This window comes from Manis pentadactyla, chromosome 11 (genome assembly GCF_030020395.1).
Source record: "Manis pentadactyla isolate mManPen7 chromosome 11, mManPen7.hap1, whole genome shotgun sequence".
Lineage (NCBI taxonomy): Eukaryota > Metazoa > Chordata > Mammalia > Pholidota > Manidae > Manis > Manis pentadactyla.
In genome coordinates, this window is record NC_080029.1 from 81,782,850 (window position 1) to 81,809,272 (window position 26,423).

At 39.4% G+C, this 26,423-nt stretch overlaps 1 protein-coding gene across 1 annotated transcript in view; it reads left to right on the top strand.

The window, feature by feature from the left end:
* The window catches only part of LOC118909855 (olfactory receptor 4K15-like), a 63,249-nt gene extending 49,925 nt beyond the window's left edge, over positions 1-13,324 (top strand). Inside the window, exon 3 of the mRNA XM_036880620.2 lies at positions 13,295-13,324. Coding sequence (XP_036736515.2) covers positions 13,295-13,324 — 30 coding nt within the window. The remainder of the gene's footprint in view (positions 1-13,294) is intronic.
* Positions 13,325-26,423: the final 13,099 nt, after the last annotated feature.

Genomic DNA, 26,423 nt, shown 5'->3' on the forward strand with positions numbered 1-26,423 from the left:
TAGACAATGGTCCAGTTTCATTCTCCTACATGTAGCTGTCCAGTTTTGCCAGCACCATCTGTTGAAGAGACTTTCATTTCGCCATTGTATGTCCATGGCTCCTTTATCAAATATTACTTGACCATATATGTCTGGGTTAATGTCTGGATTCTCTAGTCTGTTCCATTGGTCTGTGGCTCTGTTCTTGTGCCAGTACCAAATTGTCTTGATTACTATGACTTTTGAATAGAGCTTGAAGTTGGGGAGTGAGATCCCCCCTACTTTATTCTTCTTTCTCAGGATTGTTTTGGCTGTTCGGGGTCTTTGGTGGTTCCATATGAATTTTTGAATTATTTGTTCCAGTTCATTGAAGAATGTTGCTGGTAGTTTCATAGGGATTGCATCAAATCTGTATATTGCTTTGGGCAGGATGGCCATTTTGACGATATTAATTCTTCCTAGCCACGAGCATGGTATGCGTTTCCACCTGTTAGTGTCCCCTTTAATTTCTCTTAAGAGTGACTTGTAGTTTTCAGAGTATAAGTCTTTCACTTCTCTGGTTAGGTTTATTCCTAGGTATTTTATTCATTTTGATGCAATTGTGAAGGGAATTGTTTTCCTGATTTCTCTTTCTATTAGTTCATTGTAAGCATAAAGGAAAGCTACCAATTTCTGTGTGTTAGTTTTGTATACTGCAACTTTGCTATATTCCGATATCAGTTCTAGTAGTTTTGGTGTGGAGTCTTTAGGGTTTTTTATGTACAGTATCATGTCATCTGCAAATAGTGACAGTTTAACTTCTTCTTTACCAATCTGGATTCCTTGTATTTTTTTGTTTTGTCTGATTGCCGTGGCTAGGACCTCCAGTACTATGTTAAATAACAGTGGTGAGGAAGGGGCGGAAGATGGCGGCCTGAGTAGAGCAGCGGAAATCTCCTCCCAAAACAACATATATCTATGAAAATATAACAAAGACAACCCTTCCTAGAATAAAGACCAGAGGACACAGGACAATATCCAGACCACATCCGCACCTGAGAGAACCCAACGCCTCGCGAAGGGGGTAAGATACAAGCCCCGGCCCACGGGAGCCGAGCGCCCCTCCTCCCCGCTCCAGGTGGGAGAAGAGGAGGCAGAGCGGGAGGAAGACGGAGCCCAGGACTGCCGAACACCCAGCCCCAGCCATCCGGGCCAGAGTGCAGGGCGCTCGATACTAGGAAAACAGAGCAGCAAGAACAGTGAGCAGGCACTGGAGGCTGGGCGACAGAGGAGATAAGAAAAGCGCGCAACCATTTTTTTTTGCTTTTTTGCTGTTTTGTTTTGGCGAGCGCTTTTTGGAAGTCTTAAAGGTATAGGGACCCCAATACTAGGGAAACAGGGCAGAAAGACCGACCGGTGAGCAGAGGCCTGAGGCTGGCACCGGAGAATTAAGAAAAACGAACGACCACCTTTTTTTTTAATTAAAAACCTTTTTTTTTTTTTTTAATTAAAAAAATTTTTTTTCTTTTTTATTGGTGGGCGCTGTTTTGTTTTGGCGGGTGCTTTTTGGAAGTCTTAAAGGGGCAGGGCGGGTCACTTAATCCAGAGGTAGGGAATCCGGGATCTCTGGGAACCCTAAGCCCTGGGCTGCAGGGAGCAGGGAGGCCCCTTACGGAGATAAATAGCCTCCTAGCAGCTCCTGCTCCAACGCGACTCCACCATTTTGGAGTAGCTGCCCGAGCCAGGCCACGCCCACAGCAACAGCGGAGATTAACTCCATAGCAGCCGGGCAGGAAGCAGAAACCCTGTCTGCGCGCAGCTGCGCAGCACAAGCCACTAGAGGTCGCTGTTCTCCCAGGAGAGGAGGGCCACAATCCAACAAGAAAGGAAGTCCTTCCAGCCGTCACTCGTCCCAGTTCTGCAGACTATTCCTATCACCACGAAAAGGCAAAGCTACAGGCAGACAAAGATCACAGAGACAACACCAGAGAAGGAGACAGACCTAACTGGTCTCCCTGACAAAGAATTCAAAATAAGAATCATAAACATGCTGACAGAGATGCAAAGAAATACGCAAGAGAAATGGGATGAAGTCCGGAAGGAGATCACAGATGCCAGAAAGGAGATCGCAAAAATGAAACAAACTCTGGAAGGGTTTATAAGCAGAAGGGATAGAATGCAAGAGGCCATTGATGGAATTGAAATCAGAGAACAGGAACGCATAGAAGCTGACATAGAGAGAGACAAAAGGATCTCCAGGAATGAAACAATATTAAGAGAACTGTGTGACCAATCCAAAAGGAACAATATCCGTATTATAGGGGTCCCAGAAGAAGAAGAGAGAGGAAAAGAGATGGAAAGTATCTTAGAAGAAATAATTGCTGAAAACTTCCCCACACTGGGGGAGGAAGTAATCGAACAGACCACGGAAATACACAGAACCCCCAACAGAAAGGATCCAAGAAGGGCAACACCAAGACACATAATAATTAAAATGGCAAAGATCAAGGACAAGGAAAGAGTGTTAAAGGCAGCTAGAGAGAAAAAGGTCACCTATAAAGGGAAACCCATCAGGCTAACGTCAGATTTCTCAACAGAAACCCTATAGGCCAGAAGAGAATGGCATGATATATTTAATACAATGAAACAGAAGGGCCTTGAACCAAGGATACTGTATCCAGCACGACTATCATTCAAATATGATGGTGGGATTAAACAATTCCCAGACAAACAAAAGCTGAGGGAATTTGCTTTCCACAAACCACCTCTACAGAACATCTTACAGGGACTGCTCTAGATGGGAGCACTCCTAGAAAGAGCACAGCAGAAAACACCCAACATATGAAGAATCGAGGAGGAGGATCAAGAAGGGAGAGAAGAAAAGAATCTCCAGACAGTGTATATAACAGCTCAATCAGAGAGCTAAGTTAGGCAGTAAGATACTAAAGAGGCTAACCTTGAACCTTTGGTAAACACGAATTTAAAGCCTGCAATGGCAATAAGTACATATCTTTCAATAGTTACCCTAAATGTTAATGGGTTGAATGCACCAATCAAAAGACACAGAGTAACAGAAGGGATAAAAAAGCAAGACCCATCTATATGCTGCTTACAAGAAACTCACCTCAAACCCAAAGACATGTACAGACCAAAAGTCAAGGGATGGAAAAACATATTTCAAGCAAACAACAGTGAGGAGAAGAAAGCAGGGGTTGCAGTACTAATATCAGACAAAATAGACTTCAAAACAAAGAAAGTAACAAGAGATAAAGAAGGACACTACATAATGATAAAGGGCTCAGTCAAACAAGAGGATATAACCATTCTAAATATATATGCACCCAACACAGGAGCACCAGCATATGTGAAACAAATACTAACAGAACTAAAGGGGGATATAGACTGCAATGCATTCATTCTAGGAGACTTCAACACACCACTCACCCCAAAGGATAGATCCACTGGGCAGAAAATAAGTAAGGACACGGAAGCACTGAACAACACAGTAGAGCAGATGGACCTAATAGACATCTATAGAACTCTATATCCAAAAGCAGCGGGATATACATTCTTCTCAAGTGTGCATGGAACATTCTCCAGAATAGAAAAAATACTAGGCCACAAAAAGAGCCTCAGAAAATTCCAAAAGATTGAAATCCTACCAACCAACTTTTCAGACCACAAAGGCATAAAACTAGAAATAAACTGTACAAAGAAAGCAAAGAGGCTCACAAACACATGGAGGCTTAACAACACGCTCCTAAATAATTAATGGATCAATGACCAAATCAAAATGGAGATCCAGCAATATATGGAAACAAATGACAACAACAACACTAAGCCCCAACTTCTGTGGGACACAGCAAAATCAGTCTTAAGAGGAAAGTATATAGCAATCCAAGCATATTTAAAAAAGGAAGAGCAAACCCAAATTAATGGTCTAATGTCACAATTATCGAAATTGGAAAAAGAAGAACAGATGAGACCTAAGGTCAGCAGAAGGAGGGACATAATAAAGATCAGAGAAGAAATAAATAAAATAGAGAAGAATAAAACAATAGCAAAAATCAATGAAACCAAGAGCTGGTTCTTTGAGAAAATAAACAAAATAGATAAGCCTCTAGCCAGACTTATTAAGAAGAAAAGAGAGTCAACACAAATCAACAGTATCAGAAACGAGAAAGGAAAAATCACGACGGACACCACGGAAATGCAAAGAATTATTGGAGAATACTATGAAAACCTATATGCTAACAAGCTGGGAAACCTAGGAGAAATGGACAACTTCCTAGAAAAATATAACCTTCCAAGATTGACCCAGGAAGAAACAGAAAATCTAAACAGACAAATTACCAGCAACGAAATTGAAGAGGGAATCAAAAAACTACCAAAGAACAAAAACCCCGGGCCAGATGGATTTACCTCGGAATTTTATCAGACATACAGGGAAGACATAATACCCATTCTCCTTAAAGTTTTCCAAAAAATAGAGGAGGAGGGGATACTCCCAAACTCATTCTATGAAGCTAACATCACCCTAATACCAAAACCAGGCAAAGACCCCACCAAAAAAGAAAACTACAGACCAATATCCCTGATGAACGTAGATGCAAAAATACTCAACAAAATATTAGCAAAACGAATTCAAAAATACATCAAAAGGATCATACACCATGATTAAGTGGGATTCATCCCAGGGATGCAAGGATGGTACAACATTCGAAAGTCCAACAACATCATCCACCACATCAACAAAAAGAAAGACAAAAACCACATGATCATCTCCATAGATGCGGAAAAAGCATTTGACAAAGTTCAACATCCATTCATGATAAAAACTCTCAGCAAAATGGGAATAGAGGGCAAGTACCTCAACATAATAAAGGCCATCTATGATAAACCCACAGTCAACATTATATTGAACAGCGAGAAGCTGAAAGCATTTCCGCTGAGATCGGGAACTAGACAGGGATGCCCACTCTCTCCACTGTTATTTAACATATTACTGGAGGTCCTAGCCACGGCAATCAGACAAAATAAAGAAATACAAGGAATCCAGATTGGTAAAGAAGAAGTTAAACTGTCACTATTTGCAGATGACATGATACTGTACATAAAAAACCTTAAAACCCCACCCCAGAACTACTAGAACTGATATCGGAATACAGCAAAGTTGCAGGATACAAAATCAACTCACAGAAATCTGTGGCTTTCCTATATACTAACAATGAACGAACAGAAAGAGAAATCAGGAAAACAACTCCATTCACAATTGCATCAAAAAAAATAAAATACCTAGGAATAAACCTAACCAAAGAAGTGAAAGACTTATACTCTGAAAACTACAAGTCACTCTTAAGAGAAATTAAAGGGGACACTAACAGATGGAAACTCATCCCATGCTCGTGGATAGGAAGAATTAATATCGTCAAAATGGCCATCCTGCCCAAAGCAATATACAGATTTGATGCAATCCCTATGAAACTACCAGCAAACATTCTTCAATGAACTGGAACAAATAATTCAAAAATTCATATGGAAACACCAAAGACCCCGAATAGCTAAAGCAATCCTGAGAAAGAAGAATAAAGTAGGGGGGATCTCACTCCCCAACTTCAAGCTCTACTATAAAGCCATAGTAATCAAGACAATTTGGTACTGGCACAAGAGCAGAGCCACAGACCAATGGAACAGACTAGACAATCCAGACATCAACCCAGACATATATGGTCAATTAATATTTGATAAAGGAGCCATGGACATACAATGGCGAAATGACAGTCCCTTCACCAGGTGGTGCTGGCAAAAGTGGACAGCTACATGTAGGAGAATGAAACTGGACCATTGTCTAACCCCATATACAAAAGTAAACTCAAAATGGATCAAAGACCTGAATGTAAGCCATGAAACCATTAAACTCTTGGAAGAAAACATAGGCGAAAACCTCTTAGACATAAACATGAGTGACCTCTTCTTGAACATATCTCCGCGGGCAAGGAAAACAACAGCAAAAATGAGTAAGTGGGACTATATTAAGCTGAAAAGCTTCTGTACAGCAAAAGACACCATCAATAGAACCAGAAGAATCCCTACAGTATGGGAGAATATATTTGAAAATGACACGTCCGATAAAGGCTTGACGTCCAGAATATATAAGGAGCTCACACGCCTCAACAAACAAAAAACAAATAACCCAATCAAAAAATGGGCAGAGGAACTGAACAGACAGTTCTCCAAAAAAGAAATACTGATGGCCAACAGACACATGAAAAGATGCTCCACATCGCTAATTATCAGAGAAATGCAAATTAAAACTACAATGAGGTATCACCTCACACCAGTAAGGATGGCTGCCATCCAAAAGACAAACAACAACAAATGTTGGCGAGGCTGTGGAGAAAGGGGAACCCTCCTACACTGCTGGTGGGAATGTAAGTTAGTTCAACCATTGTGGAAAGCAGTATGGAGGTATATCAAAATGCTCAAAACAGACTTACCATTTGACCCAGGAATTCCACTCCTAGGAATTTACCCTAAGAACGCAGCAATCAAGTTTGAGAAAGACAGATGCACCCCTATGTTTATTGCAGCACTATTTACAATAGCCAAGAATTGGAAGCAATCTAAATGTCTATCAATAGATGAATGGATAAAGAAGATGTGGTACATATACACAATGGAATACTACTCAGCCATAAGAAAAGGGCAAATCCAATCATTTGCAACAACATGGATGGAGCTGCAGGGTATTATGCTCAGTGAAACAAGCCAAGCGGAGAAAGAGAAATACCAAATGATTTCACTTATTTGTGGAATATAAGAACAAAGGAAAAACTGAAGAACAAAACAGCACCAGAATCACAGGACTCAACAATGGACTAACAGGTAACAAAGGGAAAGGGACTGGGGAGGATGGGTGGGTAGGGAGGGATAAAGGGGGGAGAAGTAGGGGGGTATTATGATTAACATGCATGGGGGGGTAGGAGAAAAGGGAGGGCTGTACAACACAGACAAGGCAAGTAGTGATTCTACAACATTTTGCTATGCTGATGGACAGTGACTGTAAAGGAGTTTATAGGGGGGACCTGGTATAGGGGAGAGCCTAGTAAACATAATATTCGTCATGTAAGTGTAGATTAGTGATACCAAAAACAAAGCAAAAAAAAAAAAAGGGCAGTTCCTGTGTGGTAACCTCCAACGAGTTCTACACAAGGGTATAAAGGGCATATAAAAGTGTAGGCAAAGGGTCTATTTGTGTTTATACAGAGAATCAAAGCCTAATTGGGCTACCCCGAAAATGAACTAAGATACGATATGAAAAATAACTTCCAACATCTGCACTCTCTGGAAGACTCATGCCAGAAGATGATCATCAAAAAACCCCAACAAAGATCCACGCACTGCTACAGCTGTAGATGCACTCATCCCACCAGTTCCTGGAATTGCCATGGGAATGAGGAAGGAGATATCTAAGCTGGCCTGTGCATACAGTAAAACAACAAATTTGTCTGGATCTATACTGTTGGAACTCAACCAAGAATTTGGAGAAGTGCAAATTGTAGCGCTCCAAACTCTTAAAACTACAGACTATTTACTGTTAAAAGAACACATGGCATGTGAACAGTCCCCAGGAATGGGTTGTTTTAATTTGTCTGATTTCTCTCAGACTGTTCAAGTTCAGTTGGACAATATCCACCATATCATAGATAAGTTTTCACAAATGCCTAGGGTGCCTAACTGGTTTTCTTGGTTTCACTGGAGATGGCTGGTAATTACAGATATGTTTTGGTTATGTAACTATACTCCTACTATGTTAATGTGTGTGTGCAATTTAAGTAGTAGCTTAAAACCTATCCATGCTGAAGTTACTCTACAAGAAGATATATCAAAGAAATAATCAATCTTCCCATGTTTTCTTCCACCTGCTACTTCTATAGCTTTTCTTCTTCCTTCCTAATTACAACCCTTAAATAGAATACGTGCCTCATATCAAATTTACCGAGTATCATAATTCTTCCAAGTGGTAAAGATACCTCAAGACAAATGCTGGGCATAGAAGCCACAGGGTATAAATATGCAAAGAAGTAAAAAGCTAACCTTTTCAAACAATAAGGCTTCCCTCTCACTTACCAACTTCACATTTCCCTGTATGGCCCCGGAAGATGACTTGTTAGCCAGAGATGGTTAAGATTCCTCAAGGGAGGAACAACCTAAGACAGGCACAGTCGCAGGGGGGTCATCAGGTGAGAAATTGGGGATCAACAGAGGTGAGGCTTAGAACCTCACCCCCCCTGTTCTGAGAGAAATCTTCTGCATATGTGGATGTTTTATTGCCCTGGTCTAGCTTGGATTAACACATAGTCTACAGGCACACACCTGATCATCTACATTTGCTCTCTTACAACACTAAACTATGTTTTCTACCTTTATCTTGCATCTACCTACCACTTAAGCATTTTATTAAAAATAATAATAATAAAGAGAGAAATGTGGTATCCACATATAAATCAAGTATAAAAACCAAATGAGTATTCATATTTGAACTGACTGTTTAGAGTTCATAATGCATGAGCAAAACCGAAAGTTTCTGTGATGATTGCCCTTGTACTGTTCACTATGTAACTTACTCATTATGTAAGAATTTGTTCTACATGTAAGAACTTGTTTGTTATGCCTCAGAAGATTGGAGACTGATGAAAATTAGGCTTGGGGTGGATTAATGATTGTGCATTGAGCACTGACTCCCCTATACAGAATTTTATTGTCGTTAACAACCATTTGATCAATAAATATGAGAGATGCCCTCACAAAAAAAAAAAAAAAGGACAGACTTCCAATGGTAAAATAAATAAGTAACCGGGATGTAATGTATAGCATAAGGAATATAGTCAAGATATTGTAACAGCTTGGTAGGGTGATAGCTGGAACCTAGAATTATGTATATAAATGTTCTACAACTGTGTTGTACACTTGAAACTAATGTAATGTAATACTGTGCGTCAACTACCCTTCAATAAAAAATAATTATTTAAAAAAAAAATACAGTGGTGAGAGTGGGCATCCCTGTCTAGTTCCCGATTTCAGAGGAAAAGGTTTGAGCTTCTCGCTGTTCAATATAATGTTGGCTGTAGGTTTTTCATAGATGGCCTTTATTATGTTGAGGTACTTGCCCTCTATTCCATTTTGCTGAGAGTTTTTATCATGAATAGATGTTGAACTTTGTTAAATACTTTTTCAGCATCTATGGAGATGATCATGTGGTTTTTGTCTTTCTTTTTGTTGATGTGGTGGATGATGTTGATGGACTTTCGAATGTTGTGCCATCATTGCATCCCTGAGATGAATCCCACTTGGTCGTGGTGGACGATCCTTTTGATGTACTTTTGAATTCAGTTTGCTAATATTTTGTTGAGTATTTTTGCATCTACGTTCATCAGGGATATTGGTCTGTCGTTTTCTTTTTTGGTGGGGTCTTTGCCTGGTTTTGGTATTACGGTGATGTTAGCTTCATAGAATGAGTTTGGGAGTATCCCCTCCTCTTCTATTTTTTGGAAAACTTTAAGGAGAATGGGTATTATGCCTTCCCTGTATGTCTGATAAAATTCTGAGGTAAGTCCATCAGGCCTGGGGATTTTGTTCTTTGGTAGTTTTTTTATTACTGCTTCAATTTCGTTGCTGCTAATTGGTCTGTTTAGATTTTCTGTTTCTTTCTGGGTCACTCTTAGAAGATTGTATTTTTCTAGGAAGTTGTCCATTTCTCCTAGGTTTCCCAGCTTGTGAGCATATAGGTTTTCATAGTATTCTCTAATAATTCTTCATATTTCTGTGGGGTCCGTCGTGATTTTTCCTTTCTCGTTTCTGATACTGTTGATTTGTGTTGACTCTCTTTTCCTCTTAATAAGTCTGGCTAGAGGCTTATCTATTTTGTTTATTTTCTCAAAAAACCAGCTCTTGGTTTCATTGATTTTTGCTATTGTTTTATTCTTCTCAATTTTATTTATTTCTTCTCTGATCTTTATTCTGTCCCTCCTTCTGCTGACCTTAGGCCTCATCTGTTCTTCTTTTTCCAATTTCAATAATTGTGACATTAGACCGTTCATTTGGGCTTGTTCTTCCTTTTTTAAATATGCTTGGATTGCTATATACTTTCCTCTTAAGACTGCTTTTGCTGTGTCCCACAGAAGTTGGGGCTTAGTGTTGTTGTTGTCATTTGTTTCCATATATTGCTGGATCTCCATTTTGATTTGGTCATTGATCCATTGATTATTTAGGAGCGTGTTGTTAAGCCTCCATGTGTTTGTGAGCCTATTTGCTTTCTTTGTACATTTTATTTCTAGTTTTATGCCTTTGTGGTCTGTAAAGTTGGTTGGTTCGATTTCCATTTTTGGAGTTTACTGAGGCTCTTTTTGTGGCCTAGTATGTGGTCTATTCTGGAGAATGTTCCATGTGCACTTAGAAGAATGTGTATCCTGTTGCTTTTGGATGTAGAGTTCTGTAGATGTCTATTAGGTCCATCTGTTCTAGTGTGTTGTTCAGTGCCTCTGTGTCCTTACCTATTTTCTCTCTGTTGGATCTGTCCTTTGTAGTGAGTGGTGTGTTGAAGTCTCCTAGAATGAATGCATTGCATTCTATTTCGTCCTCTAGTTCTTTTAATGTTTGTTTCAGGTATGTTGGTGCTCCTGTATTGGGTGCATATATATTTATAACGGTTATATCCTCTTGATGGACTGAGCCCTTTATCATTATGTAATGTCCTTCTTTGTCTTTTGTTACTTTCTTTATTTTGAGGTCTGTTTTGTCTGATACCAGAATTGAAACACCTGCTTTCTTCTCTTTGTTGTTTGCATGAAATATCTTTTTCCATCCCTTGAGTTTAAGTCTGTGCATGTCTTTGGGTTTGAGGTGAGTCGCTTGTAAGCAGCATATGGATGAATCTTGCTTTTTTATCCATTTTATTACTCTGTGTCTTTTGATTGGTGTATTCAGTCCATTTACATTTCGGGTGATTATTGAAAGGTATGTACTTATTGCCATTGCAGGCTTTAGGTTTGTGGTTACCAAAGGTTCAGTGTTAGCTTCTTTACTATCTTACTGTCTACCTTAACTCGCTTGTTGAGCTATTATAAACATGGTCTGATGATTCTTTATTTCTCTCCCTTATTCCTCCTCCTCCCTTCTTCATATGTTGGGTGTTTTGTTCTGTGCTCCTTATAGGAGTGCTCCCATCTAGAACAGTCCCTGTAGGATGCCCTGAAGAGGTGGTTTGTGGGAGGCAAATTCCCTCAACTTTTGCTTGTCTGGGAATTGTTTAATCCCTCCTTCATATTTAAATGATATTCGTGCTGGAGACAGTAGTCTTGGTTCGAGGCCCTTCTGTTTCATTGCATTAAGTATATCATGCCATTCTCTTCTGGCCTGTAGGGTTTCTGTTGAGAAGTCTGATGATAGCCTGATGGGTTTTCCTTTGTAGGTAACCTTTTTTTTCTCTCTGGCTGCCTTTAATACTTTGTCCTTGTCTTTGATCTTTGCCATTTTAATTATTATGTGTCCTGGTGTTGCCCTCCTTGGATCCCTTGTCATGGGAGTTCTGTGTACTTCTGTGGTCTGAGAGGCCATTTCTTCCCCTCGTTTGGGAAGTTTTCGGCAATTATTTCTTCAAAGACGCTTTCTATCCTTTTTCTGTCTCTTCTTCTGTTATCCCTATAATGCGTGTATTATTCCTTTTTGATTGGTCACTGAGATCTCTTAAAATTCTTTCATTCCTGGAGATCCTTTTATCTCTCTCTGCATCAGCTTCTCTGCATTCATGTTCTTTGTTTTATAGTCCAGTAATGGTCTCTTGCATCTCGTCCATTCTGTTTTGAAGTCCTTCCAGAGCTTGTTTTATTTCTGAATTCTCCTTCCTTAGTTCTTGCATATTTCTCTGCAAGTCCATCAGCATGATTATGACTTTTGTTTTGAATTCTTTTTCAGGAATACTGGCTAAATCTATCTCCCCAGGTTCCTTCTGAGGGGAAGATGTAGCAGATGCCAAAGCTGTCTGGGTTAGTCTTGTCTGGCTCATATTTTTTTGCCTTTTCATGTTGACAGGTGCTATTGACTGTCAGCTGGGAGGGCCAAACTTTTCAGTTGCTACTGGCCTTTCTTTACTGGGACAACTGCGACCCCTAGTGGTTTGTGTTGGGTAATTGCGTGTAGGCTGGGTCTTTGTGTCTTTCCCGGCCGAGTTTTAGGAATTTTCCTTTCTGCCTTTCTGTGGATTTGTTTTGCCTTAGGCTGTTTCTCTGCTTTCACAGCGCCTGGAGGGGTAATGGAAGGGGGTGCTGTTTGGCTGTTTACCTCCGTGAAGGGTCTCGGAGCTGTTGCCCAGGGGGTTAGTGCGCTGGTTGTCCCTGTAATTTCCAGCCATTGGGCTGTGACCTATGCTGTTTCCATCCAGCTGTTAAATCCCTGTCCCTTTAAGACTTTCAAAAAGTCCTCGCTTTTCTTTGTCACAGGGGCATCAGCTTCGGCACCCGCTCAGAGGTCTTGCTGCCCTATTTCCCTAGTTTCCAGCCCTCCACGCATGCACTGTGCCTGTGCTCTGGTGTGGGTGTCTGGGGCTGGGTGTTTAGCAGTCCTGGGCTCCCTCTCCTTCCCTCCGGGAGCTGGGAGGAGGTGTGCTTGTGTACCGCTGGACCGGGGCATGTATCTTACCCCTTTCACCAAGTGCTGGGTTCCCACTGGTGTAGTTGTAGGTTGGCTGTTGTCCTGTGTCTTCTGGTCTCTCTTTTAGGATTAGTTGTATTTGTTGTATTTTCAAAAATATATATGTTTTTGGGAGGAGATTCCCACTGTCCTACTCACGCCGCCATGTTGGCTCCACCTCAAAGAGACTTTCTATCCATTTTTCTCTATTCTTCTTCCAGTACCCCATAATGTGAATATTGTTCCATTTGGATTGGTCTCAGAGTTGTCTTATTATTCTTTCATTCCTAGAGATCCTTTTTTCTTTCTTTGCATTCCTCTTCTATAATTTCTATTTCATTTACCATCTCCTCGACTTCTTCTAATCTCCTTTTAATTCCGTCCATTGTATGTTTCATGTAAGGTACTGTATTTTTCAAAGTTGCTCTCTCTTTCCTGAAGTTGTCTCTGAGATCTTGAATATTTTTCTGTAGCTCCATGAGCATGTTTATAATTTTTATGTTGAAATCTTTATTAAAAGAATTGGTGATCTCATTTTCACTGAGCCTTTTTTTCTGCTGTTTGAGGGATTTTGGTTTGAACAAGGGTCTTTTGCTGCTTCATATTCCTAATGAATACTATGGAATAATAACTTTGTGTTATTATTCAGGTGTCACACGTGAGCGGTGCTGGTGCTTGATGGGAGGAAAGATTTCTTTCCTGCTTCCCAGCCACAGTGCCTGCCTCTGCTGCCAGGGCCAGTTGACTAAGCATGCAGGAAGGAGTCTCTGCATGCACTCCTGTAGCTGACATAGGCTGGGCTCCCCTCCGGATGACATGGCATGATGGCAAAGGCAGCAGTTTTGCCAGCAGGTGCTGGCTGGGAGGAAGGAGTGGAAGGCTGCATATCCTGGTGGGATCCTTGGGTTGCACTGACAACCAAGGGGATGGAGCACCTGAAGCTCCTGAAATTTCCCAACCTGCTGGGCTGAGTGTGTTGGGATGATTTTGTCTACCTTTCCTTCCTCCTTAACAGCAAGCTCTGTGAAATCCTTGTGCACTTAGCAGCCCTCTTGCTAGTGGGAACTCTTCAAAGCACCGGTCTTTCTTTTGTTCCTGTGCATCCGATTGTGGCTACCTGTTCTCTACAAGCAGCTGGAATCTCAGTCTCTCTAAGTATTCCACCTATCTTTGCTTTCCAACCCCTCTAATGTCCAGCACACTATGTAGTGTGGATTCGCACTCCCAGAATAGATCTCCAGGGGTGGCTATTTAACAGTCATGGGCTTCTACTTGCTCCCTGCTCTGTTTCTCTTTTGCCCACTGGTGAGAAATATTCAGGTGTTGGGGGAGGGTTTGGGTCTCACCAGATACCGGCTTTGCTACTTTACCCTTTTCCACGTGGTCTTCTATTTTCTTCAGATGTAAGCCATATTTTGCAGTCCTCTTTATGGTCACTCTTTCAGGATTAGTTGTATTTGCTGTATTTTCATGTTATGTGTGTTTTAGGAAGAGGCTTCTGCCTCACTACTCATGCTGCCACCTTTTTCTGTTTTGCTGGCAGTAAGCCTTGGTTCCAACTTTGAAGAAAAGTCTATGGAACTTAGTTTAATATAGAAATTAGGGGCCCATGTAGTTAAACATATTAAAGATTTTCTTTCATGTGTTTCAGACTAATTTTTCATCTGAATTTCACTTTGGGTACCCCTTCCCAAACTCACCAGTGCCACATTGTGAGATGCATTCTTTAGCTATGAGTAAAATTTCTTAAAATAACAAAAACATTTATGAAAATTTCTCACATAGTTAACTACTTTGATAATATATTATAATGGCTCCATAATATAGCATTAGCATTATGTGGATATACAATATTTTACATGACTCCCAAATTACTGAGTCCTCAGATATGATAACTAGAGTTATAAAGATTCTAAATGTACTATTAACTCCTATTATATGATAAAAAACATTTCCATATAATAGAATCAAGTAGGGTTTATTCCTTTAAGAGTGACCCAACACTATGTAATATGTGAAAGCTTCTATGAACGTAACATTATATGCATTAATTGAGAAAATATAGGAATATCTTGAAAAATGTAGAAATAGCAGTAAGTAAAACGAATACATATTCTTGTTAAAATAAACCAGAAATGAATAAAATTTCTTAATTTGGTAAAAAAAAAAATCTCTTTATCAGGAATGATTGGCAAAATGATACCATAACAATAAAACACAAAAAGTATTCTAATTAGAATCAAAGTAAAAATATATACCCATGTGGTATATAGAGTTGTGCCAAGAGATTCATTACCTTTCCTTTCCTATAAGAAGATATTTCTATGCCTCCCATATGTTAGCCTAGGGAATGGGACTTGGTTTGCCCAATAAAGTACAAGATAAATATGCACTCTCCAAAGAAAGCCATATAAAGAACCACTACACAATTCACCATAGATCCTTTCCTGCACAATAAAAAAGAAAGTTATTTTTTTGCCCTGATTCAAGAATTAGGAAGATATTTACTGCTACCCAAGGGGTAAACTAATAGCAGTAACGAAAAAAATCTAAGTTGCTGTAACTTACTGAAAATTACAGGTAATTTTATGACAACATAATTTGGGAAAATTCAACTGATACCATCATGTCACTGTTCCTATCCACACCACTGAAGTGAGACAAAGATACAGGTAGGAACATTAGAAAGGAAGAGATAAATTTTTATCATTGGCTAAAGAAATGCTGTCTACCAAGAATAAGAGAATCTACTAAAACACAATGTGATTCAATAAATTGACTAGCTACAAAACATGAAGATAATACAATCTTTTCATAGATTTTTCAATTTGCACACTATTCTGGGAAAATTATTTCATTTTCAATAGCAACACTGATTAAAAATCATCTAGAAATAAACATTGCAAGATAAGTATGAGGACCATGAAGAAAATAATGAATCTTTACAGAAGTGAATAAAAGAAAACCTGATTAACAGGAGAGGTATACCATGCTCCTCTGTGAATTAACTCTTAACATAAAGGGAAAATCAACCCTAGTCAATATACAAAGTCAATGTAATTTAGACATAATCTCAACAGATTGCAGGGGAGTAACTGTTAGAGAGGGTCGGAACTGGACAAAATTATTTTGAAATCTTGTTTGAAATCTCAGGATTAGACATATATTTTGAAAAAGGAGAACAATAAGGTAAAATTTGGCTTATCATACACTAAAATTATACTTAAAATTAAATTAATTAAAACTGTAGTAGGAACTGTTATAATTAAATTAAAACTGTAGTAGGAACTGATCAAGTAGACAGTACATAGTATGGCATAATACTCATTTCTGGAGAGTTCAGATTCTGATAGAGGTAAAAAGATATGGCAGATTAGTTAAGGGTTCAAAAATTAAATTCTGACTCCATGTCTCACTACACACATATCCCTACATCAGTGAATGACATAAACTTCGAAAAATATACCAGAACACAATAAAATATGCAAAAATACTTTTATAATCATGATATAAGAATTTATATGAAAGACTCAAAACCCAGAAGTTATAATCAAATAAATTAACATTTACTGACTTCATAAAAAGTTAAATTTTTGAGTGGAATACAATGTCATTAGAGATGGGATTTTTGATTTACATGGCCATCAGGCACATGAAAAGATGCTCAACATCACTAATTATCAGTAAAATACAAATCAAAACAACAATGAGATACTGCCTCAAACCTGTCAGACGGGCTATTCTCAAAAAGACAAGAAATAGAAGTGTTGATGAGGATGTGTAGAAAAGGGAACCTCCCATGCTCTCTAGGTGGGGATGTAAACTGGTATAGCCATGAAGGAAAACATTATGAAGGTTCTTCAAAAAATTAAAACTAGGCGGAGCCAACATGGCGGCGTGAGTAGGACAGTGGGAATCTCCTCCCAAAAACATATATACTTTTGAAAATACAACAAACACAACTAGCCCTAAAAGAGAGACCAGAAGACACAGGACAGTGGCCAGACTGCAGCTACACCAGCGAGAACCCGACTGGTGAAAGGGGTAAGATACAAGCCCCGGGCCCGGCGGGACCCAAGCGCCCCTCCCCCCAGCTCCCGGTGGGAGAACAATAGGCAGAGCGGGAGGGAGACGGAGCCCAGGACTGCTGAACACACAGCCCCAACCACCCCCACCAGAGCACAGACACAGTGCGTGGGCGGATGGTCCTGGATACTGGGGGAACAGGGCAGTAAGACCTCTGAGCAGGTGCCGAAGCTGATGCCCCTGTGACAAAGAAAAGCGGGGGCTTTTTGAAAGTCTTAAAGGGACAGGGACTTAACAGTTTGACGGAAACAACCCAGGTCACAGTACAGCAGCTGGAAATTACAGGGAAAACCGGGTGCACTAACCCCCTGAGCAACAGCTCTGAGACCCCTCACGGAGGCAAAAAGTCAAGCAGCCCCCCCATCCATTACCCCTCTGGGCGCTGCGAAAGCAGAGAAGCAGCCTGAGACAAACTCCGCCCACAGAAAGGGAAATTTCTCCCTTCCGGCCAGGCAAGACACAAAGACCCACTCTACACGCAATTACCCAACACAAACCAATAGGGGTCGCAGTTGTCCCAGTAAAGAAAGGCCAGTAGCAAGTGAAAATTTTGGCTCTCCAAGCTGACAGTCAATAGCACCTGTCAACATGAAAAGGCAAAAAAATATGATCCAGACAAGACTAACCCAGACAGCTTAGGCATCTGCTACATCTTCCCCTGAGAAGGAATCTGGGGAGATAGATTTAGCCAGTCTTCCTGAAAAAGAATTCAAAACAAAAGTCATAACCATGCTGATGGACTTGCAGAGAAATATGCAAGAACTAAGGAAGGAGAATTCAGAAATAAAACAAGCTCTGGAAGGACTTCAAAACAGAATGGACGAGATGCAAGAGACCATTAATGGACTAGAAAACAGAGAACAGGAACGCAGAGAAGCTGATGCAGAGAGAGATAAAAGGATCTCCAGGAATGAAAGAATTTTAAGAGAGCTGAGTGACCAAATGAAAAGGAACAATATACGAATTATAGGTATTCCAGAAGAAGTAGAGAGAGAAAAGGGGATAGAAAATGTCTTTGAAGAAATAATTGCTGAAAACTTCCCCAAACTAGGGGAAGAAATGGCCTCTCAGACCACAGAGGTACACAGAACTCCTATGACAAGGGATCCAAGGAGGGCAACACCAGGACACATAATAATTAAAATGGCAAAGATCAAAGACAAGGACAAAGTATTAAAGGCAGCCAGAGAGAAAAAAAAGGTTACCTACAAAGGAAAACCCATCAGGCTATCATCAGACTTCTCAACAGAAACCCTACAGGCCAGAAGAGAATGGCATGATATACTTAATGCAATGAAACAGAAGGGCTCGAACCAAGACTACTGTCTCCAGCACGAATATCATTTAAATATGAAGGAGGGATTAAACAATTCCCAGACAAGCAAAAGTTGAGGGAATTTGCCTCCCACAAACCACCTCTACAGGGCACCCTAAAGGGACTGCTCTAGATGGGAGCACTACTAAAAAGAGCACACAACAAAACACCCAACATATGAAGAAGGGAGGAGGAGGAACAAGAAGGGAGAGAAATAAAGAATCATCAGACCGTGTTTATAATAGCTCAACAAGCGAGTTAAGGTAGACAGTAAGATAGTAAAGAAGCTAACACTGAACCTTTGGTAACCACAAACCTAAAGCCTGCAATGGCAATAAGTACATACCTTTCAATAATCACCCGAAATGTAAATGGACTGAATGCACCAATCAAAAGACACAGAGTAATAGAATGGATTAAAAAGCAAGATTCATCCATATGCTGCTTACAAGAGACTCACCTCAAACCCAAAGACATGCACAGACTTAAAGTCAAGGGATGGAAAAAGATATTTCATGCAAACAACAAAGAGAAAAAAGCAGGTGTTGCAATTCTGGTATCAGACAAAACAGACTTCAAAATAAAGAAAGTAACAAAAGACAAAGAAGGACATTACATAATGATAAAGGGCTCAGTCCATCAAGAGGATATAACCATTATAAATATATATGCAGCCAATACAGGAGCACCAACATACCTGAAACAAATATTAACAGAACTAGAGGATGAAATAGAATACAATGCATTCATTCTAGGAGACTTCAACACACCACTCACTACAAAGGACAGATCCACCAGACAGAAAATAAGTAAGGACACAGAGTCACTGAACAACACACTAGAACAGATGGACCTAATAGACATCTACAGAACTCTACATCCAAAAGCAACAGGATACACATTCTTCTCAAGTGCACATGGAACATTCTCCAGAATAGACCAAATACTAGGACACAAAAAGAGCCTCAGTAAATTCCAAAAGATTGAAACCCTTCCAACCAACTTTTCAGACCACAAAGGCATTAAACTAGAAATAAACTGGTCAAAGAAAGCAAAAAGGCTCACAAACACATGGAGGCTAAACAACACACTCCTAAATAACCAATGGATCAATGACCAAATCAAAGTGGAGATCCAGCAATATATGGAAACAAATGACAACAACAACACTAAGCCCCAACTTCTGTGGGACACAGCAAAAGCAGTCTTAAGAGGAAAGTATATAGCAATCCAAGCATATTTAAGAAAGGAAGAACAAGCCCAAATGAACGGTCTAATGTCACAATTATCGAAATTGGAAAAAGAAGAACAAATGAGGCCTAAGGTCAGCAGAGGAAGGGACATACAGATCAGAGAAGAAATAAATAAAATTGAGAAGAATAAAACAATAGCAAAAATCAATGAAACCAAGAGCTGGTTTTTCGAGAAAATAAACAAAATAGATAAGCCTCTAGCCAGACTTATTAAGAGGAAGAGAGAGTCAACACAAATCAACAGCATTAGAAACGAGAAAAGAAAAATCACGACGGACCCTGCAGAAATACAAAGAATTATTAGAGACTACTATGAAAACCTATATGCTAACAAGCTGGGAAACCTAGGAGAAATGGACAACTTCCTAGAAAAATACAACCTTCCAAGACTGACCCAGAAAGAAACAGAAAATCTAAACAGACCAATTACCAGCAACGAAATTGAAGCGGTAATCAAAAAACTACCAAAGAACAAAACCCCCGGGCCAGATGGATTTACCTCGGAATTTTATCAGACATACAGGGAAGACATAATACCCATTCTCCTTAAAGTTTTCCAAGAAATAGAAGAGGAGGGGATACTCCCAAACTCATTCTATGAAGCTAACATCACCCTAATACCAAAACCAGGCAAAGACCCCACCAAAAAAGAAAACTACAGACCAATATCCCTGATGAACGTAGACACAAAAATACTCAACAAAATTTTAGCAAACCGAATTCAAAAATACATCAAAACGATCGTACACCATGACCAAGTGGGATTCATCCCAGGGAAGTAAGGATGGCACAACATTCGAAAGTCCATCAACATCATCCACCACATCAACAAAAAGAAAGACAAAAACCACATGATCATCTCCATAGATGCTGAAAAAGCATTTGACAAAGTTCAACATCCATTCATGATAAAAACTCTCAGCAAATTGGGAATAGAGGGCAAGTACCTCAACATAATAAAGGCCATCTATGAAAAACCCACAGCCAACATTATATTGAACAGCGAGAAGCTGAAAGCATATCCGTTGAGATTGGGAACTAGACAGGGATGCCCACTCTCACCACTGTTATTTAACATAGTACTGGAGGTCCTAGCCACAGCAATCAGACAAAACAAAAAAATACAAGGAATCCAGATTGGCAAAGAAGAAGTTAAACTGTCACTATTTGCAGATGACATGATACTGTACATAAAAAAACCTAAAGACTCCACCCCAGAACTACTAGAACTGATATCGGAATACAGCAAAGTTGCAGGATACAAAATAAACACACAGAAATCTGTGGCTTTCCTATACACCAACAATGAACCAACAGAAAGAGAAATCAGGAAAACAACTCCTTTCACAATTGCATCAAAAAAAATAAAATACCTAGGAATAAACCTAACCAAAGAAGTGAAAGACTTATATTCTGAAAACTACAAGTCACTCTTAAAAGAAATTAAAGGGGACACTAACAGATGGAAACGCATCCCATGCTCATGGCTAGGAAGAATTAATATCGTCAAAATGGCTATCCTGCCCAAAGCAATATACAGATTTGATGCAGTCCCTATGAAACTACCAGCAATATTCTTCAATAAACTGGAACAAATAATTCAAAAATTCATATGGAACCACCAAAGACCCCGAATAGCCAAAGCAATCCTGAGAAAGAAGAGTAAAGTAGGGGGGATCTCACTCCCCAACTTCAAGCTCTATTATAAAGCCATAGTAATCAAGACAATTTGGTACTGGCACAAGAACAGAGCCACAGACCAATGGAACAGACTAGACAATCCAGACATCAACCCAGACATATATGGTCAATTAATATTTGATAAAGGAGCCATGGACATACAATGGCGAAATGACAGTCTCTTCAACAGATGGTGCTAGCAAAACTGGACAGCTACATGTAGGAGAATGAAACTGGACCATTGTCTAACCCCATATACAAAAGTAAACTCAAAATGGATCAAAGACCTGAATGTAAGTCACGAAACCATTAAACTCTTGGAAGAAAACATAGGCAAAAACCTCTTAGACATAAACATGAGTGACCTCTTCTTGAACATATCTCCCCGGGCAAGGAAAACAACAGCAAAAATGAACAAGTGGGACTATATTAAGCTGAAAAGCTTCTGTACAGGAAAAGACACCATCAATAGAACAAAAAGGAACCCTACAGTATGGGAGAATATCTTTGAAAATGACACATCTGATAAAGGCTTGACGTCCAGAATATATAAAGAGCTCACATGTCTCAACAAACAAAAAACAAATAACTCAATTAAAAAATGGGCAAAGGAACTGAACAGACGGTTCTCCAAAAAAGAAATACGGATGGCCAACAGACACATGAAAAGATGCTCCACATCGCTAATTATCAGAGAAATGCAAATTAAAACTACAATGAGGTATCACCTCACACCAGTAAGGATGGCTGCCATCCAAAAGACAAACAACAACAAATGTTGGCGAGGCTGTGGAGAAAGGGGAACCCTCCTACACTGCTGGTGGGAATGTAAACTTGTTCAACCATTGTGGAAAGCAGTATGGAGGTACATCAAAATGCTCAAAACAGACATACCATTTGACCCAGGAATTGCACTCCTAGGAATTTACCCTAAGAATGCAGCAATCAAGTACGAGAAAGACCAATGTAGCCCTATGTTTATCGCAGCACTATTTACAATAGCCAAGAATTGGAAGCAACCTAAATGTCCATCTATAGATGAATGGATCAAGAAGATGTGGTACATATACACAATAGAATACTACTCAGCCATAAGAAAAGGGCAAATCCAACCATTTGCAGCAACATGGATGGAGCTGGAGGGCATTATGCTCAGTGAAACAAGCCAAGCAGAGAAAGAGAAATACCAAATGATCTCACTCATCTGTGGAGTGTAAGAACAAAGGAAAAACTGAAGGAACAAAACAGCAGCAGAATCACAGAACTCAAGAATGGACTAACAGGTACCAAAGGGAAAGGGACTGGGGAGGATGGGTTGGTAGGGAAGGATAAGGGCGGGGCAGAAAAAGAGGGTATTATGTTTAGCATCCATAGCGGGGTGGGAGAAAGGGGAGGGCTGTACAACACAGAGAAGACAAGTAGTGATTCTACAACAGTTTGCTACGCTGATGGACAGTGACTGTAAAGGAGTATATAGGGGAGATCTGGTATAGGGGAGAGCCTAGTAAACAAAGTATTCGTCATGTAAGTGTAGATTAGTGATACAAAAAAAAAAAAAGGGCAGTTCCTGTGTGGTAACCTCCAATGAGTTCTACACAAGAGTATAAAGGGCATATAAAAGTGTAGGCAAAGGGTCGGTTTGTGTTTATACAGAGGATCAAAGCCTAATTTGGCTACCCCGAAAATGAACTAAGATACGATATGAAAAATAACTTCCAACATCAGCACTCTCGGGAAGACTCATGACAGAAGATGATCAGCAAAAAAAAAAAAAAAAACCCCAACAAAGATCCACGCACTGCCACAGGTGTAGATGCACTCATTCCACCAGTTCCTGGACTTACCATGGGAATGATGAAGGAGATATCTAAGCTGGCCTGTGCATACAGTAAAACAACAAATTGGACTGGATCTATACTGTTGGAACTCAACCAAGAATTAGGAGAAGTGCAAATTGTAGCACTCCAAAATCTTACAGCCACAGACTATTTATTGTTAAAAGAACATATGGGATGTGAACAATCCCCAGGAATGGGTTCTAATTTATCTTAATTCTCTCAGACTCTTTAAGTTCAGTTCGACCATATCATAGATAAGTTTTCACAAATGCCTAAGGTGCCTAACTGGTTTTCTTGGTTTCACTGGAGTTGGCTGGTAATTACAGGTATGCTTTGGTTAGGTAACTATATTCCTATTATGCTTTGGTTAGGTAACTATATTCCTATTATGTTAATGTGTGTGCACAATTTAATTAGTAGTTTAAAACCTATCCATGCTGAAGTTACTCTACAAGAAGATATGTCAAAGAAATAATCTATCTTCCCAGGTTTTCTTCTGCCTGCTACTTCTATAGCTTTTCTTCTTCCTACCTAATCACAACCTTTAAATAGAACTCGTGCCACATGTCGAATTTACTGAGTATCATAATTCTTCCAAGTGGTAAAGACACCTCAAGACAAATGCTGGGCATAGAAGCCACAGGGCATAAATATGCAAAGAAGTAAAAAGCTAACCTTTTCAAACAATAAGGCTTCTCTCTCACTTACCAACTTTACATTTCCCTGTATGGCCCCGGAGGATGACTGGTTAGCCAGAGACGGGTAAGATTCCTCAAGGGAGGAACAACCTAAGACAGGCACAGTCGCAGGGGGCCATCTGGTGAGAAAATGGGGAGCAGCAGAGGTGAGGCTTAGAACCTCCCCCCTCATGTTCTGAGAGAAATCTTCTGCATACGTGGATGTTTATTGCCCTCGTCTAGCTCGGATTAACACATAGCCTACAGGCACACACCTGATCATCTACATTTGCTCTCTTACAACACTAAACTCTGTTTTCTACCTTTATCTCGTATCTACCTACCACTTCAGCATTTTATTAAAAATAATAATAATAAAGAGAGAAATGTGGTATCCACATATAAATCAAGTTTAAAAATCAAATGTATATTCATATTTGAATTGACTGTTTATAGTTCATAATGCATGAACAAAACCAAAAGCTTCTGTGATGACTGCCCTTGCACTGTTCACCATGTAACTTATTCACTATGTAAGAATTTGTACTTCATGTAAGAACTTGTTCGTTATGCATCAGAAAATTGGAGACTGACGAAAATTAGGCTTGGGGTGGATTAATGATTGTGCATTGAGTATTGACCCCCCTATACAGAAATTTATTGTTGTTAACAGCTATTTGATCAATAAATATGAGAGATGCCCTCACAAAAATATATATATATATATAAACACACTTCCAATTGTAAAATAAATAAGTAACCGGGATGTAATGTATAGCATAAGGAATATAGTCAAAATATTGTAACAACTTGGTATGGTGATAGCTGGTACCTAGAATTATCATGTATATAAATGTTGAATCACTGTGTTGTACACCTGAAATTAATGTAATGTAATACTGTGTGTCAACTACCCTTCAATAAAAAAAAAAAAAATTTAAACTAGCACTACTATATGATCCAGCAATTCTGCTTCTGGGTATTTATTTGAAGAAAATGAATTACTTATTTGCAAAGATATATGCATGTCTATGTTTATTTTAGCATCATTTACAATAATCAAGTTATGGAAGCAACCTAAGTGTCTACTGACAGTTAAATAAAGAAGATATGGTACATATATACAATGGAATATTATTCATCCATAAAAAAGGAAATGTTGCCATTTGCAACCACATGAATGGACCTAGAGCGTATTATATTAAGTGAAATAAGTCACAGGAAGACAAATACCATATGATCTCACTTATGTTTAGAATCTAAAAATCAAAACAAAATAAAACCAGAAATGGACTGATAGATACAGAGAAAAAATTGGTGGCTGTTAAAGGGGAGAGGGATATGGAATAGGTCAAATAGATGAAGGGGATTAAAAAATACAAAGTTCCACTTATAAAATAAATCATGGGGATGTAATGTACAACATATGGAATATAACCACTCTGTAACAACTTTGTATAGTGACAGAAGCTAACTAGACCTATCAAAGTATTTGTTTTTGATACAAAAAATATCGTATCACTATGCTGTACAACTGAAACCAATAATACTGTATGTCAATTACAACTCACAAAAACCCTGAAAACCACCAGAATGTTCCTTAAAGTTATCACTGATAAATTGTGGTATATGAATACAATGGTACGTACAACAGTAAAAGAGAAATAACAAAACAATGATATACCACTACAACAAATTTTAGAATGGCCACAGTTCAGAATACTGACAACAGAAAATGCTGGTAAGGATGTGAAGCAGCAAGAACTCTCATTCATTGGAATGGCATGCAATGGTACAGCCCCTTTTGAAGACAGTTTGATAGTTTTTTTTTTTAACAATAACGACTCATACTGTTACCATACACTTCAGCCATTGTGCTCCTTGGAGATCCAAAGGAGATCAAAACTTATGCCCACACAAAAACCTGCAAGCAGATGTTTATAACAGCTTTCTTCATAACTGTCAAAACTTGGAAGCAACCCAGATGTCCTTCTGAGACAGGAAAAAGTCAGGGGACAGCCCCTGACCAGTCAGAGTAAGATAAGAGCCCTAGGAAGGACAAAGAGGATGCTTACTAAGGACCTCAGGAATGTGAAAAACTGGAGACTTGCAGATGAAACAATGCAACAATGTATAAGAAGGTCCCCCCAAACCCCCTGATAAAGAACCATTTTACTAACTCTGTCTTGTAGCACTTGCCCAAGGCATACTAGTTAAAAGCAGAAATGACCTTTACTATGATTGGCTAAATATAGTCAGCATTCTGATGGGAACCTAGAGAAAATAAAAAGCTTCTCTCCCTAGTGTATGTAACAGGCATAAAACCCCTAGACCTGAGTCCATAAATGGCAGCCATGCCCCTCCCAGCATACATGCCTCAGAGTTCTGTATCTTTGCTTTTCTCTATCAATAAAAAGCCTCTTGCTCGCTTGCCTACCTTGAGCATATTCCAAGTTCATTCTTTGACTACATAAACAAGAACCCTGGTATCACTTCTGTAGGTGAATGTATGAATAGTGATACATCTAGACAATGGGATATCATTCAATGTTAAAAAAAATTGAGACAGAGAGAGAGAGCTGTCATGCCATAGAAAAACATGGAGGAACCTTAGATGTATATTACTAATGGAAAGAAGCCAATCTGAAAAGGCTACATACCAACTAGGGGAGAAAGGAAGGACGAATAGGTGGACCACAGAGGACTTCTAGGGCTGTGAAACCATTCTGTGTGATATTATAGTAGTGGATACACATCATAACATGTTTTTCCAAACCCACAAATTATACAACACTAACTGTGAACCCGAACAAAACCTATGGAGTTTGATAATAATGTAACAATGTAGGTTCATTGATTGTTAACAAACATACCACTCTGGTGTGGGATGTTAGTAATAGGGGAGGTTGTATAAGTGCAGGGGCAGAGG